Raw genomic sequence first — 18,122 nt, 5'->3', positions numbered from 1 at the left:
AAGTATAGCATCAGAGCTGGTTTCTGCATTTTAGGCATTTCTTCTTTAAAACATACAAGTAGGGTTGCTGCACTGGAGTGTTCTGCATCATAATCAAACCAGGCCCATCAAGAGTTCATGAAAACAGCTGCATTTAAAAATAATTGACATTTCATAGTCATCCAATATATTTTACTGGGAACAACACTGGCCTAGCTAATATATTTTCCAGGAGGGGCATGACAGCTACTCAATCTGGAACCCTCAGCCCTGCATGGTACCGTGTACTTCTAAAATTCTAAAAAAAAACCCTCAGGGTAAAGAAACAGATAAATGGTGGACAAGTTTACCGACTGATACCTAAAGTGCAATAAGACCAGCCCCTCTGCTGTACACAATAGATGAAAACTAGTTAAATACTGTGGAGGTACATCATGGAATTCTAGTGCATCCTATAATATTGAAGACAGTCAGTCAACATCAACTTTTAAATTACTCTGCTCATTTTATTTACTTGTAGACTATCAACTGACTACTGTCCCAGATTACCTGTCTAAAAAATACTGTACCTACAAATGAAAAAAAATACAGTACACAGGAGTGTGTTGCTTTTTGTTTATCCACTGTTAGTTCACAACAAAAACATCTGATCAATTTAACCCAAATACTTGACTGGCATAGATCCCTGAGAGGGGGATAGAGATCCAGTTACAAGTTGAATATACACAATATGCTTAAAAAAAAAAGCTCAACATAAAAGAGCCCCTTGGTAATATTATATAAAAGCTGCAGGATCAATACCATGAAAAAAAAAAGTGATTTAACTTAAGCTGCACATAGAACAATTTTTAGTGGGTTGGCTCCTAAACAGCTAGAGGAAGGAAGGTAAGTGTATTTAGCAGGGTGGTACACACATTTGAAAAATACTACTTTTTTAAACAATTGATATTTTAATGTACATTGTTGTCAATAATGTAAGTAGCATTGTGGTGCTTAGGGGCTCTATTCTTGCTTTTTTCACTTCCACGCATCTTTATTCTGGATTTTCAGTTTAGCTGGGTAAGTGTATGATCTGTTCTCTGTTCTACTCAAATAATATTCACACACTGTGATCCTGCTCTGTCCTCCAGGCAGTGTTTACGTTATTATAGTAGAGATTAAATGGACATTCCCTTTATTGACCAAGTGAAGGGAAAATATAGGTTTAAACATATAATGTACACTTGACATCACAAGGGGGTTTTTTTGTTTGTTTTTTTTAGGTTAGGCAGCCTCCACCAATGATAGGTACATAGGCACTAAAAGTGTGGAAAATGTAAGGCTTGACATGCTCTGCTTGTCTCAACAGATCTAGCAACACTGCTATTCTTGATGTGTGAATAACTGTAGCATTATATCTGCAGTTGCCAAAGCTAAGTCTTCAGAGATAGGTCAAGCATACACTCTTATCAAACAGCTGCAAACCCTTTTGGGGTCTCCACCTCTATAAAATACTCTATATGGGCCAACTTCAGCATGAATGGAGAGCTGGATTGCCTTTCCAATGGGTAGGTTTGATATGCTCGTGAACACTACTAAGTGGAAAAAGAAGATATGAATGCATGAAGTTAAAGACAAGTCAGGTTCTCGATTACACACTACAGCGATTATTGGAAAATTAGAAATATGTCCCCTGTTATGCTCCCAAGGTCAATCAGACCCCCTTGTGCTTGATTATATAAGTTCTGGTCATGTTACCTAAAGGGACCAGATGTTTACAGGTATTTAGGTGCTGCACTCAGCACTGTAACACCTAACTGATTTAGGACCCTAAATCTCATTTTCAAATGGGATTTAGGCACATAGGGGCCAAAAGATCATTGACAACCCTGAACTCAGCAGTACCTAAATATCTTGAGCACTTTGGGCCAAATGTACCTCTGACATTTACGCAGCCACATTTCCCACAAATTCCCTGAAACAAAACCACAGGGTACAGAAATATGTAAATTGCTTGTTAAGCTAGTTTCCCCTTCTCCTTCTCCACCATTCACCTTGACACATCCACTTCCAGCATGCCAGCTGGGTGCCCTGAGATGCATAACACATACTCAGAGGGAGAATAGAGACTCCATGGAGTTTCAGTGATCTGCAATGTACTTCTCATGTTAGTTACAGAAAGAATTAAGATATCCTGGGACTAAGAATGGAGCCCGTAACTCAGAGTGAGAAATCATTACTCAAAAAGGATATATACCAATGGCCAGAATTTCTATATTCTGTCATGTCCTTTATCCTAACTACAATGTACATCATCCAAGACATTCGGGAACTACAGATCAACCACTGGACTACACTTAAGTCAGGAAAATATCCAAATAAACTTTTAATTATGATACAATACTTATTACAGTAAAAATTGGCATTTTTTCTCTTCAAAAGCAGAAGCACCAGTCTTACATGTAACATATGGTATGAATGATATCTTAAGTGAAATACAGCATAATATAATGAGCAAACAGCATTTTAGTACAGAACATAATTTTTTAAAAAATGTCATACACTGAAATCTGCTCAAATGGAAACAATGTCATGCTGAATTAAAAACTCAGATTTTAAAAATCCAAATCAATCAGAAAATGTACTGCTGAATAGATATATGAATAATTAAAATGATAAATAGCCAAAAAAAGGCTAGAGAGGGCATTGTCATACAAACATGACTAGTGTTCAGGTTCCTTCCCACTCCCCACCCCATAAATAAATACATAAATAATGGTGCAATGCTTTTGTTGGAAAGTAAATTGAACTTTTAATATTTAAGAAGCAGTTTTCAAATATTGATGTAGTTTTAATGTCATAAAAATCAAGTTATAAATCAGACAATTTTTACTCTCTTATTTTCAATACGCTTCAGTTATTATGAGTGGACTGTGAAAAGAGATGATGTCCAGTGTAGTGAATACACGGCAGCTTCATCATCATGTGACTTCTGCAAAGGCCGTGATATGGTTCTGTAAATTTAAAAAAAAACAAAAACAAACAACAACAACCAAACAAAAGCACACAGTTAGCTATGTATAATCATCATAACAAAGATTAGTCCTATTTTTGGCTTTTGACACATTCGTAGGCTTGGAGAGTTTTGTAGTACAATGTAAATAAAAATGTTCCTAATTGCAATGCTGTCCATCCCTTCCCATAGCAAATCTTTTTTTAAATATTGCAAAAATGGTATGCATAAGTACAGTGAACAAAGTAATTCAGTGGTATAGTTCTACAACATTTTAGCTTTTAATGCATTTTTCATTTAATAACAATTTGAATAATTAAATTAGTTGTCGTTTTACTGCTGTCTTATTTATAATTAAAAGCTAAATTTCTGGGAATGCAAACTGCTGCCTGACAGCTGATAGTATTCTGTTTTAGTGTTAATACAATTTTAATGTTGCATTTCTTTTTAAGTTTAATTGCTCCCTTTGAACCAGATGGCATGGAATGAAGTAGTGAAATGCCAGAATTCGCTAGTTCATAGAACATATTAAAAATTACTTCTTCAGAACCATTGCAGCAGCATTTGCAATGTTCTTCTGTTGCTTCCTTCAACAAGTGTATTCTTTAAAAATATGTGTGTATATATGTAACAGGTTTTACTTCACTTTTTACTTAAAACACTACACAGTAAAAAAAAAACCTGTAGTGTCCAGAATAATTATGCTTTCCATTGTCATGCTCCAGTCTGAGACTGCTTATACAAACATTTATGCAGGTGAGTAACTTGACTCACATGAGTCTCATTCACACACCTGCTGAAGTGTTTGCATTTGGTCCCTAGTGGTGGGATTCTGCAAGGCACTGAAAGCCTACTCTGTGGGACCAACTGTTCTCAACTCCTATTGTCTTCAACATACAATCTCTTTTCTAAGGAATTGTTTAAGCCACCGTTGTGAAACAGGTTTTAAACAGACAAAATGAGAAACAGTCCTATTGCTATAGGGCCCCATGCATCTCCTCCCATGTGAAAATGCATGGAGGAAAATTTAAACCGGAAGTGCTGCAGATTTTGGTGTATTGCTGTAGGATCACATCTTTTCTCTTGCCACCTTCTCATATCCCCCAGCAGTAGGACCACAAGTAATGTGGAGACAGTGCAAAGCAAGAAAAACGGGTAAAGGATAGGAAAGACTCTGTACACGCCTTACCCTACTGTCACTTAGTCTGACTCTCCTCAGTGCCCCTTCCAGCATCATCTCCCTTTGCCAGTAACATTCCTAACTGTGCTCTCAGTTGCTCTCAGGCTGTGGGCTGGTTTTGTGACTCACATGACAGGGTTCTGAGCCCACATAAGGGTCATTCATATTGCACCCTCATTACTTTTTAGAAGAAATGTAATCTGTGCAGGAGAGGAAAGGTGCTGCTTAAAGTGCAGATTCCTTAGCTCTTCCTCTAGACCAGTCTCCTATGGGGATAGGGGCATTTTATGGAAGGGACTGTAGTAGTTACCCATTGGAAGTGGAGAGATGGAACATCCTACCATTACACCCTATGTCCCTCTATCTCTAACCCCAGTCATTCTGGTGATTTTGTTCCTGGCCTCACAGCACAGCAAAGGGACATATCTATGTTTTATTTGGTGGGGGGAGGGGAAATAACCCATGTTTTCTATTATGATTTAAAAAAAAATACTGGAATAAAAAAGAAAAGCTTTTGTATTGGTGGGGCTTTGGATTTCTGTAAAGTCTCTATTTTAATTTTACTCAAAAACATAATAAAAATGCTTTAAGCAAATGACAACTGATTAAACGTCTGCTAGCAAATTACTTTCTCTAATGATCATTTTGATTACTACAGAACTTGATGTGAAGAAGTTTTCAGAGTTTAACAGTGTTAGTACTTGGCAGAGATTTTTGGACTGTTGTCACAAAAGAGAAATAAAATTACATTTCTTAAATGGAAAACAACATATTAAGATGAAGCTCAGGGATCTATTTACTTACTGGGCCAAATTCTGCTCTCACTTATGCTTGTGCCACCCCACTGAACCCAAAGCAGTTGCAGGGGATTACGAAATTTGGCCCACTGTATTTATATTGACACCTATTTATACCTGAAAAATTATACTGTCAACTTAATCTGATTGCTGTCTAAAAATTGTTTTCTATTGTTATAACAAATGCCCAATTGAAAGAGATTAGCGAAAAATATTTACTCTGTTTTTTCTTTAGGTGACATTTTCAGAAAACAGGATTTAAGTAATTTTGAACATTTTACCCTTTGCATACTTGATGATACTTTATATTAATATTCAGTTTCTACTGTTGTTTATGTGGATTTTTCACATAGCAACAGAGAAAAGGAAATATTTTAAACATACGCTGGCAGGGGCACTCTGGTGCCTCTGGTGTAGAAGGTGTAGAACCTGAAACTGCTTAGCTCATTGTTTTGAAATTGGCTAGATTTTCACTCTAGAGACACAGTGCTCTTCCACAAAAGTATCCAATGGAGGGGTTAGTGGAACCCAGAATGGTGGTCAACATTGAGTTTCATGGACATCTTTTTCCTTGGGAGCATGGAGGAAGCAGGAGTTATGGCCTTCCAAAACCATAGATCCTTTGGATCCCCAGGAAAGGGAACACACTGTCCTGCAGATAACTGATCCACCTGTGCTACTCTTCTGGTAGCACGGCTACTGTGCATAATCCCCCTTTCTGAGAGAGAGAGAGAGAGAGAGAATGCACAGCGTCCAATGCTGTTTCAAGTGGCATTACTTTAGGAGTGGATACCTACTGCTTAAGGAGAAGAGAATGCAAATGACAGTAGCTTCATCCTCCTACCTCTAAAAACCAGCTGGTCACCAAACCCCTAGATCATACACACACGGGTGCATCTGTGTGGTCTTAGGGCACAGGCTATCCTACTGCAGAAGAATTCCTGCACAAGATCCTCAGCAAGATCTGCTAACTTAGGATCGCCTCCAGTTATGGAGAGGTTGATCTTGTGAACATCCTTAAAACTTGCAAAATCCATTTAAAGTAATGGGGCAAGATGCCATTTTAAATGGATCAAAAAGTAATGACTTACTTGTGCCAGGACTGACTGGTATTGATGCGTGCAAGTGTGGTACTCTTCGTGCTTTCATATATAGTCTTCTCATACATAGATTCTGAGGAAGGATGGTATTTAGAGAAAAATAGACTCTTTCTAGAACAGTGGTCCCCAACGCGGTGCCCACGGCTGCCATGGCGCCCGGTGGGGCATCTATGTGTGCCTGGGTACTGTCCGGTGGACGAACATCCACCGAAATGCCACTGAGAAGCAACGTCATCCAGAGGTGTCAATGCTGAAATGCCGCTGCTTGTCGGCGGCGACGCCTATTGACATTGCCGCTTCTCGGTGGCATTTTGGCAGATGCACTCTAGAATAAGTGACTCTTCAGTGGCTTTACCATGTCCTTTTACTTCAGTTTAGCTTTATTATGACAGAGAATTCAGTGTATGAAATTTGCAACAATGCCAGGAAAGGCACACACAGATGCAACAGACAAGCAAAAATACATGCATGAGAGCTCAAATCCTCAAACTCCATGGGAAATAGTTATACCACTCAGTGCTCAAAAGAATTAAGATACAGTTGGGTTCTGTTAACACAAAACAGTGTACCAATGTGTAAAATTGCTGAAGTTTATTTTAAATTGACCGTGTGAAGTTTGTGGAAGCAAGAAGAGAAGATTTTAAACATTTCATGCTTTGTAATTATTCCTTCAAACCAACGAAATTAGGAAAGTGAAATGCTAAAAGTTAAACCTTGAGTGCAGGTTTCTGGGGAAAAAAATCTCACGTTTTGTAGCATGTTTTTATGTATTTCATTTTGATTTATAACCTGCTACAGACTGATCAAGTGCATGTTGTACATGAAAAATTCCACATCCTCTTACTTATGTTTTGTATTTTCCTTTATACAGATTTCACATTTTAGAGTAGGACATACTCTTTTCTATTCCATAAAAAGTCTTTACTATAGTTGTGAATACTTAAAAATAGCCATTTATGCAACAACATTTCTCTTTTCAAAGACACTTTAAAAAAAAGTTCCTACACTGCCTAGAATGGTGGAGTTTAAATTAAAATTCAGAACAATTCAGAACAATTCTGTAGTCACAGAAAGTTAGCTCTCCCATATTTAAGTCCCAACTAGGGTGACCAGATGTCCCGATTTTATAGGGACAGTACCGATTTTGGGGTCTTTTTCTTATATAGGCTCCTATTACCCCCCCACCCCCGTCCCGATTTTTCACATTTGCTGTCTGGTCACCCTAGTCCCAACACAAAAGAATATCTCCTGGTTCTACAGGAAAGAGGCATTTTTAGAGAACACAGCAAGTAATCCTGCAGTGAAATGCTACTTCTTGCAAAGTTCTAAACCTGCACAGAAGGCTAACATAGATTATATCTGCCTTTGCTTTAAAGCCACACTCCAACACACTAGTGCGCTTCCGCGCACATACGTTTATTGCCTTATGTGAAGATGTTCAAAACGGTTCATTTGTGTTATCCAGGAGAAGAACCTAACAAGGTGTGCTTTGAAGGAGTTTTGTTCTAAAGGGTCTTCTTGATTGTTATCAATATCTGGATTCCGTAATACCTACAATATGTATTTTTACAGAAATCACATTAAACATATTTTCACATTTCTTTTGTTCAACTGCTATTTCATTGTACTGCTTACTGAAACTCAGATGTGTGATCACGTCATTTGCATTTGAAATAAAACTATTTCACATATACTACAGTTGCCTGGAAGTAGATGTTTAACGGTGGGCAAGGTCTGATGGGAACATATATTCAGATGCTTGATTTCAGTAAAATTTGGAGCTAAACTGCTTTCTATCCTTTTTTGAATGTGCTCTCTCCTGTGTTTATTGTACATATTGTTGACATACTGAGTGATCAAGATATGGCCATATGGTCACAAAAGGTCAGCAAAATTTCTCATAGGAAATTTAAACCCAGGCATTCTGGTTAGATGGCATGCTAGTGGGAACAGATCTGTCCACATGTTCAAATATGCATTGCATGTATGGCTATCTCAATACTTACACCCCCCAATTAAATAATAATAAAACCACTTCATCTTAGCATTCTAAGGATAAACGTACTCAGCCCTAAGGTTAAAACAGCATTTTTGCATTGCTGAGCCAGCACTGGCAATGATCCTTCGAGGTGAGACACTGCACCCACAGCTTCTGAGCATCACAAAGATGGGATATCTTTTTTTCAGCACTGCTTAATCACCTCCAAGCATCCCAATTAAACAGACTTGCTAGCTAATTAATAACCATTCCTTGCCATTAGGTGGCATTAGGCTCAATTCAGCTTGCTAAGAAAAATTCCACGTAAGCGCATAATGTCTCCAATAGGTGCACACACAAGGAAGCTTGCTCATTATTAAGTCATACAAGAGAGCAATATAAGCTCCCCTGTGCAGCTGGCCATCTCTGCCAGCTGGCATGGAGCTGTGGGGAGTGGCAGAGATATGGCTCTCCTTTCTCCCATTCCCCTTTTGGTGCCCATGGTGATGCCAACAGGGAGCATTCACTATGGTCACGAGAGTGCATGGGTTGGAACTGTATTGGTCCTAGCACAAGTGGTTGCAGTGGAGAAGGATCTGTGTGCTCACCTCCATTGGCCACCCAGGAATGTGCTGGGTGCCACCTAGCCTTATGTGAAGAATATTGCATCACAGATATAGGTATTGACCCTGGTAGCAGAACATAAGGGAGTTTCCGGGCATAGGAAGTGACAGTATATTTTCTTCATTTATGGGAAGAAATTAATATATAATTTTAGGATGGATGAGCAAACACTCCTTCCGCTGGGACAACAAATGAAGTCAGTTTTAAGCAAGAAAATGGCTCCATTTTAGTTTTTTTTCTTTATTAAAGAGAAACAGAATCATTAAAATGTTTCTGCCTAGCACTGCCTTGGTCCATGGCAACATGATCCTGTCAGAGTTCTAGTCATGCACAGTAGTGATTTGCTGTCATTAAGTTATCCTGAGTACTACTACAGCAGCATGTAAACTGATAATAAGGAAAAGAGATACTCCAATATTCCAATACACACAAAGTCAGGATTTAGATTTAGGATAGTCTAATTTGGTATATGCTTATCAACAGGTGAGGGAAGGAAAAAGCATCGTGCATGCCAGCTTTCAAGCTTGCCTTTGTCTCCGGAGAAGACCATATTATAAGAGGTTAGCTAGAAAACAAAAAACGAGCCGATAATAAAAGCATCTACCAAGAGATTGGGGTTTGAACTAATCTAGCCATAAATTAGATTAATTTTACACATCTCTCTACTATTTATTATTAATTATGAATTACTATTTGACTGTTTCTCTGCATCCTATCCAGAACTGTAGGTTTCTCCAAAAATTTAAATCACACCACTGAAAATTTAAAAAATTTCAATACAAGACTTTATTTTCCAATTATAAATCTTCCAATTAACTTATTTTCTGAAAAAAGAAAGATGCTTTTCCCATTGCCTAAATCATCCTTCAGTCTTCAGCCTCTCTACCTCGGGACCCCTAACATGCCTAAAAGTCTGAAAGACAAGGTGGGCATTGCAGCAAATCCTGGGCTTGGGCAGAGCCAGGAGGGAAATGAATTACAGTGCTGAGGACTCTCAGGAAAACACCTGCTGCTATCCCCCAACCTGAGAATGCACCACTGATCTCAGCTGACGGAATATGAGTTGAAGAGGGAGAGTTGGAGAGTTACAGGGTCCCAAACCACTCACAAATGGTGGACACATTCTCTCAGCCAGGATGAAGGTATTACGCTCGCAAACTCATCCAGTGGTTTCACCCAATCCACCATCATCACATCTATCTTGCCTGAATTAAGCCTCAGACAGATATTATTGGATGAGATGGAAGAGGGACAACAAGGAAGAAAACACTAGCTTCCATGAAATCTTCACCCCAGAGCAGGCAGGAGAGAAAGGTTTCAGTGGCCTGACTGGATTTCTGATGAATAGGTCAGCTCTGTGCAGAGTCAAAATGTGTGACCTATGATGGCTCCTTCCCTGCCTCACTGGCTTTTAGCCTAGGAGAGCACAGCACAAAAATAAGGGATGTTTTCTTCTACTAACACAGTCTGTTCTAGGCCAACTAACATCTTGTTTTGTTTTGACACCTTATAGAGAATTTACTGAATGGATTATTTTGAAGGTATATATTCATCAACTAAATGCTTGTCAAAACAAATGAGCCTGTGACCTCCTTATAACAAAAACTCAACACAACTGACTTAGACACATGTGGTTATAAAGGCATATTAGATAATTCTGAAAAGATATCTGCTTTCTCTTCCAAGGAAATGAAACAGAAACTAGGGTCTCATGCAGCAATTTTTTTTGTTTTTTTTTGTTTTTTTGGGGGGGGTGTGTGTCCCGTTCTCAAATGATGGACATGTGATGTGACTTGATTAAAAATGCACTTTTTATGCTTAATACAAAGAAGTACATTAATACTAATTTGTACTAAAGTGAACTCCAATGAAATCTTTGTTTTAGTGTCCTGCAGGATATGAAGTTGTTTACTGTCTTCACATGAGAAGAGAAAAGATTTTAACAAGTAATGACAGAAAAGCTCATTATAAAAATTAGATTTACTTTAAAATTTGCATTAGTAGTTCAAACTTTCCTTTAGGTAAAAATGTCTGAAGTATTGTCGTTCCTTAGTTATGTTATCTGTTTCAATGCCTGCTCGCTAACAAAATTGTTCTGGTGTAGCCATACCTAACATTTATATAGCAGAACAGCATCTTTGCAAAAGCAAATTTTTTAGTACAGCAAGATAACATGCATTTTAAATACAGAATTTAGTACAGTTATTCATGCCAAGTATTCTGATTTACCCAAGGATCCTGTCACTAATATGTGCTAATCTAAAATTTTATTTGTTTTGGCAAGAGACCACAGCTTTTCTCCGTTACTGTGCCACTGGTGTATGAACCATTTTATCCTCCATTATCATCACTCTCATTCAGGAGTTAGACCTAATCTTGCAGTCCTTACTGAAGCAAAGATATTATTGAACCTGCTCTGTAAAGTTAACATACCCAAAACTTTCACTTACTTGAATGGGAGTTCTGTACATGGGGTGAAAGTTGCCAGAGTATACAAGACCAGCGCCACACCCCCTGCACCTTTTCAGCCCTACACAGGGATCCATTGGTTGAACAGCTGCACAGGGCAGCTGTGCACTCCTACATGTCACAGAAAAGGTCACTGCACTGCACTGACCCCACTTAAACTTGTGCTTTTATGTATATAAGTAGCCCCAGTACCCTATGCAGCTGGCTTGGAGCAGCTGCATAGCAACCCTACATGTAACCTGGGGATTGGGTCACAGATTTCATGACTCCAACCGCTCCATGTTCCACCCACTCTCAGCCTGAATACTCAGTGTCAGTGTCAATTAAAAAATTCAATTTAACATTGTTAAGGAAGTCACTGAAATCTTCACCCTCAAATCTCCTCACCTCAAAGTCCCTCACTGTCAGCATCCTAACACCAGCACTCAGCCCTAAATCTGTGGGATGTTAATTCAACACGCAGTTGACCTGAACTGGTGGGATGGAACACGAGAAGTGGATTGGCTTCCAACGTAACCAAACCATAAAGGGAATAAATGGTAGCTGCAAGTAGCATGTGCTCCCCCCTTTGCCCATTTACTCTGGGGTGTTTCACAGTCACATTGTACGTGACCCGATGTGCCTGTGGCATCACTAGGCATGGCTGCGAGAAGGGCACATTACCGTAATCCAGTCTAGGGGTTGGCCGACTTTGCATCATTCCTGAAACACAATTGCTAGAAGGGTCTCAAAGGGGAAGCCTCATGTGTCTCATAATATGTTTTTTTCTCTGCTTCCAAAACATAAGCACTCCTTAAATATAGCATTTCCTGCCTACCACTCTATTGAGGCAGTTTGGGATACAGGATACATGCATCAATGTTCAGTCAATCCAGAAAAGTTAGCAAAATCACCATCACATTTCGGTATTTAAAATGAAACCATCTGGACGGACGTTACCTTTTCTAAAGGACTTTCTACTCGAGGGATGCTGATCATTGGCATCTGGGCCAGATTATCCATATGAGAATTTTCATGTTCTGGTTGTCTTCCTCTAAAATTATTTACCACACATACAACCTAAAAAGGTCAGAAGGTAGTTAGAATAATGAACAAGCATTTTACTTATTTGAGCCTGATCCTGAACTCCTTACTCAGGCAAAACTCCTACTGACTTTAGTAAGAGATTACTGTAGGAGAACAGAAATATCAATGAAATAAAATAAAGATACCCAGTTTGTCCTACTGTATCTAACCCTCTAAATACTAATTATTTTTAAACTATCCTGAGTTCAATGAACATTTTACCAATGTAGAAAAGTCAGGAGTGGACCCACTATCACCAGAAGCAATGGCATAGTAATTCTAGCAAAGATAACATTATAAATGTGACTAAATTAACTAGATTGACTGAAAGAATCATGTGAGTGTATTAGTCAAATTTATGTTGACAAAAAGCCTTTAGTATTTCAAGATGATATAATTTAAACAATATATGGTTACATGCAATATCATAGTACAAACGATCTTCCTAAAAGAAAATCTGTTGCTGATCTGGAATAATAAATGGCCAATTATAGTAATTTTAATCTCAAACTAAGTATATTTTCAAATTAAGTTTTATCAAATAAATGCACAAAAAGTACAGCAATAACACTGAACTCCTATAAAGATTAGCAAATACTGAAGTCCATGATAGTGCTTCTAACACAGTATAATTTAAATGCTTATCATTTGGTACTATCCTGACACCAACATGAGCATTCACAAACACTTCCTCTAGAAATGGTTATAAAAATCAGTTGTTTTATTTTATTTATTGCTTGTATAGCATGTTCTCAACTTGTTCACTCACTTGGCTTTTCAGAATGGATTGCAGGACTTGTGTAGAGTGGAAATGATTTTAGTGACAATTAACTACTTTGAAAGACATTTTTCAAAATGTTAAACAATTGCTCCTGCAGTTAGTAGAGTATAAATTAAATGTCTTGATAAAAAATTATTTATGTTCTCTTTCCAACAGCTAATTAATACATAATGCACTGCACTTTTTTCATGTTTATTGTAGAATGTAATTTATTTCTTTAAATAAATACTTAATCAAATGGAAGGATTTCTACAATTGTCTGAATATAAGAATGATATTCACACAAGTTTGTACAGCTTGTTTTCCCTTCCCCAGAAACAGCTAATGAATAATCAAACATTTAAACACCACAATTTTTTATTGTTTCTACTAAGACAACATTGCAGCGCTGGGGGTTTTACCACTGAATCTTCTCCAAAATCTAATTAAATCTAATGTCCCTACCAGTTTTATAAGGACTCATGCTGTCTGGCATTAGCACTGAAATATGTGAAACAAGTACATGTTCCCTTGTGGTGCTAGCAGGATAGAGAGCTGGCTTAAACAGCAGGTGAGGAATTCTCTTAGAGTATTTCCCATGTGATCGCTCAAAGCCACCTATTCCTGACTCTCTGGGGTATGAGGTGTATGTGGCCAAGTGTCCTACACTCCCTCCCTTGATCTTGAGCTAACAGGACCACCCCTGAAAAGGTTGGTGGGGAGGGGGAGCATAATTTAGAGATGCTAATGTATCTCCAGGATCAGGAAGGCTGAAGGTGGGGTGATGGCTTTACACTCCTTGGGTTCTGAGCCCAGTGTAGCTTGGTCATACCCAAGGATTACATCCAAAGTGTTTCTTAGGTGAAAAAATATATAAACTTTTGGGAGGGTGAATTTAGTATTAGTGAAAGGTGTCAGAGAGACAGACCTATAAGGAATTTGAGTGTAGATCAGCATCTGTGCCCATTCACAAACTTCAATTCTCTACTGAGATCGTCAATAAAAGTGTTAAAGAGTGGTGGTGGTTTTGCGATATGGACGTTTGTCCACATGAACTTAGACCGGAGATCTGGGTACCGTAATAAAGTTGCATCCAATTCCAAAAATCTCGCCAAAAGAGAAAGGGCACCTTTTTATATGGAATACACAAACCAGATTCCAATTGCAGCATCACTAATGGCTACACTTGTAATGACAGAAAATGATACATTAAATCACTCTTTGTCGGCTTCTATAGAATTTAAAGTTAAATTAAGTCTTTTATTCTGGAAAACCACATAATTTTCAATTAAATATAAATGAATACAAAGTAAATTTACCAGGTTGTTGTTTTGTTTCTTTTTGCCATGAAGAGCAATGATTGATAATACTAATAAGGCACTTTAATACTGTATAGTGAAAATCAAGATTGGATGTCATTCTAAAAGAAATGCCCTAGCTCAACAAGTTATGGGCTTAATGTATGAACTTGATGTATGGCATGAAATTCTATGCCCTCTGTTCTAAAATCTATGCATCTATGAAAACTGGCATTTTATTAGAAAACTGAGGCCCGCCTCGAAGTCTGGCATTTTAGTTTCCTGTAAAAGAATCTAAGGCATCAATACTCCCATTAACAGCATACATTTACACATGGAATTCTTTAATGTGATGTAGACATTTGCCCATGTGAACTGGGTGTCGGAATATAGGTGCATCCAATCCCACAAGAAAAAGGGCATCTTTTTATATGCAGTATACAAACCAGACACCTGAACTGCAACATCACTAAGATAAGAAATCCAGGACCCAATGAAGTAGAGGAGAGTTTTGCCATTGACTTCAATGGGGCTAAGATTTTACCTTTTGTCTCTCTTTCACCCACATCCAAACACGCACACACACACATACACACACATACATACATATATGCACTTACCAAAAACACTGCTATTGATATTCCAATTATAAATCCTGCTATCACATCTGACCAGTGATTTCGATACTCGGCTACTCTGTTGATACCAGTAAGAAATGCCAAACACATTAAGCCTAAGCACAGAACAGGTTTTGCAAGCCTTGTTCCTCTGGCTTTTATTGTGTTGGTAATATACATCTGAAAATTAGAAAAAATGAAGCATAAGACTATAACCTCTAAGGGAAATTTTTGTAATTTGGTTGGAAAAGACAACTATGCATACTTTGATTTTTGTATAGAAAAAAAAAGTAGGGCTCATTAAGCAGTACATACCAGTTTCATTCTCTTTTTACCCAGAGATTAGATGGGTGCATTCTTTACATAGGATTCAGCATTACAGACATTAGAAATAAGAGTGGCACATGATATGGCTATTAAAAATCTTACATAGCTGTCAAATGTACATTTTCCTTATTTGTTTCCCTATGTATTTTGCTTTACATTCTCTCTCCCTCTTTTTTTTTTTTTTTTTTTTTGGTATTTTGCTAAGTGGAAACACACTAATCTCCAGTTATTTTAAAAACAAAACAAAAAACCGCTGGTCTTGCAGTGTTTTAGCAAAATCTTCAGATTTCATATTGTGAAATAGGGCAGCAGCATTTTAACAATATGCAAGGTCCCCTCCCATACCATGCAGCATATTAGTTATACAATATGTAGCAAAACCTCAGGAATTATGATTCAAGGCCCAGTACAAGTGCAAAATCCTACCCACAAGACACCTGCTGTTCAGAGTTTGGCCTGGCACAGCAAAGAAATCCCCTTCCAACTACTGGCATGAACTAGCTCTAAACTCTGTGCATAGCAGTAGTGAGGAGGAAGAGAGGGTCTCCTGAGAGTCTGGCCTGGGTGTTGAAAAGACTGGGAATGAGGCTCTGGCTGCAGGGCTGTTAAAGTTAAAGCTGAGCAGGTGAGAGCTCAGGGATTTCACAGGTCGCTCACATCTCCAGAGCTCCAATGCTATATGAGGAGGACCTGGGTGTCCTACCTCCAGAACCAGCCCTAGCTTTACTCTAGTGAAGCTTCAAAAGCATGCAGAAGAGAACCATTCTCTTGTGCATCTTAGGAGTCAGCATAGCGAAGTCATGTGATTTTATTGCAAGTCTTGTGATACTTGGTGTTCGTGGGGTCATGGGATTATGCTAGAATCTCAATCTCCATTAAAAATAATGGCAAGTATTTAGCTCTCATGATTGTGGAAACAATCTTGAAAACATGACTCTTTAAAGGCTCAAAAACCAGAAGGCAAGTAAAAAAAAAGAACCCAAGATGTATCATTTTTAAATCTCATGATTTTATGCCAATCTCATCCTTTTTCTTGGGCAGCTGACTCATGGTTTTTGAATGCTTGGTGTTGCCAATACTGGAGAAAATGCTTGTCCTGCAAAGCTTCTGACCTTTCTAGGCAATTGCCTGTCCCTCACACACCAGCATGTGAGTAACTTTAAAAAGGGAGACTTGTCTATTTGTCTGTTGCATAATCTGACGATACACTTACCAATAACATCGAGAATTATACCACCACCACGACCAGGACTAAATTTCTGTAATCCTGGCTGGATAGCATACCTGCACTCCTCAGACGCACATTGAAGGCAATTAGTGACAATAAATACCATTGGGTGAATAGACCTAGAAAGTGAAGCTTTTGTATTCAACAGCAACTTCGCATGCCAAATTTTCCTAAACTATTTCCACTTCTGAGCACCTAGTTATCTCTATATAATATTATCAGTGTAAACCCCTAGTACAGTCACCATTGCAGTGGTGTGAGCAGTGATTTCTGAGGGTGCAACATGTCTACACTAATGGTTTGTGATGATGCAGCTACATCTGAGTAGCTACACTGCTTACCATCCTGATACATACAAGGTTTCAGGCTCCAATAGACCCACAGAAGTAAATTCCAGAGCTGTAAGCTCTCCACTGAGAAGGCCCTGTTTCCAGTCCTCCCCCAAGCTATTTAATGTAGGTTCTATGACTGGTCGAAAATTTTTCATCCATGCTATTCATTGGAAAATTGGGTTTTTGACAAAACAATTTTTTTCAATAAATGTGTTTGCTTTCTGCAGAAAATTTTGACTTTTTGTCTAAAATCAGAAAAACTCCAAACCACAAAACTTTTTCATTTTTGACAAAAAGGTTTTTCTCCTGTGTAGAATTCAAAATAAAATAAACAACCATTTCTACAGACCTAAGCCATATAGAGCTTCACAGATGAAAGCCAAAACCTTGAATTACACAAGGAAATAGGTAGGCAGAACTGGAGAACTGATGCTTTATATTTCCTATGAATGACGAATGGCTAGCCTCATTCTGTACTACCCGATGCTTCCAATTGATTTTAAGGTGTAGCCTATCACACAGCATTGCAATAATCCAGTCAGAAGATAAGACAAGTATTTTATGGGTCTATCCTTATGAGAGCAACGGTGAGCCATGACTTCTAAGCATAGGAGATAATAGTCAGACTGTGCCAAAGGCACAACCCCACTCCCATTATCTTGAATCCCAGCCTTAAACCAAGAGCTACAATGTGCTCACTAAAGACAAAAATCAGTCACAAAGGACATGTGTGTTTGCCACTATAGATCCATAGACAGAACATAATAAATGCCAAGTACTTTGCTTAAAACATGAGAGAGAGAAACATAATATAGAGGAAAAAATCAACAGCCAAATTAGGAAACTTAAAATCATGGCAGGACACACACAACATACTTTACATGCTGCTTAAACTTGCTCATCATTGACCTCCAGCATAAAATGGATGGTGTACAGCAAGAAATCATTATATATACAATTATTGCAGGCATAGAATAGACCATGGGAATAAGCATTTTAGGGTGTATTTCCAACCCCCATTCCTCCTCTCTTTCTCATTTAGAAAACATGTTTTTCCCTTCACTGAATCTCCTTTTATCTTCACTTCACTTTGTGCTCCAGTACTGAAGTCAAATATTGATGAGACAATAATGATTTAAACTTCCAGCAGTCTTTTGTCAGCTATTTTTTCAGGTACTGAACATCCAAACCCACTTCAAGTACAATGTGGTCTGGGTTACCCAGTGACCCTCTATGTCAGTTCCCCAGACTTATTGGGTGTTTTAGTACTGTGCAATCACTGTGATCCACACCATGTAACACAGGTCTCCATTCATCCTGAGATCAGGGAAAATATAGCAATATCTTAAGTGCACAGCAGGATCACAAGAATTCAA

The 18,122-nt window shown here is 38.2% G+C and overlaps 1 protein-coding gene across 4 annotated transcripts in view; it reads right to left on the bottom strand.

Annotated features, from left to right (window-relative positions):
- Nucleotides 1-2,320: 2,320 nt before the first annotated feature.
- The window catches only part of PLPPR5 (phospholipid phosphatase related 5), a 115,743-nt gene continuing 99,941 nt past the window's right edge, over nt 2,321-18,122 (bottom strand). For all 4 annotated transcript variants that reach the window (XM_039483245.1, XM_039483246.1, XM_039483247.1 and 1 more), the window contains 3 exons: nt 14,863-15,039; nt 12,059-12,178; nt 2,321-2,972 (listed from right to left, as the gene is read on the bottom strand). In XM_039483245.1, coding sequence (XP_039339179.1) covers nt 2,940-2,972; nt 12,059-12,178; nt 14,863-15,039 — 330 coding nt within the window. In that variant the 3' untranslated portion in view covers nt 2,321-2,939. The remainder of the gene's footprint in view (nt 2,973-12,058; nt 12,179-14,862; nt 15,040-18,122) is intronic.

The sequence above is a fragment of the Mauremys reevesii genome, linkage group 8 (genome assembly GCF_016161935.1).
Source record: "Mauremys reevesii isolate NIE-2019 linkage group 8, ASM1616193v1, whole genome shotgun sequence".
In the NCBI taxonomy this organism is placed as follows: domain Eukaryota; kingdom Metazoa; phylum Chordata; order Testudines; family Geoemydidae; genus Mauremys; species Mauremys reevesii.
The sequence above is the reverse complement of the archived record's forward strand: the minus strand, read 5'-3'. Positions and strand labels throughout refer to the sequence as shown.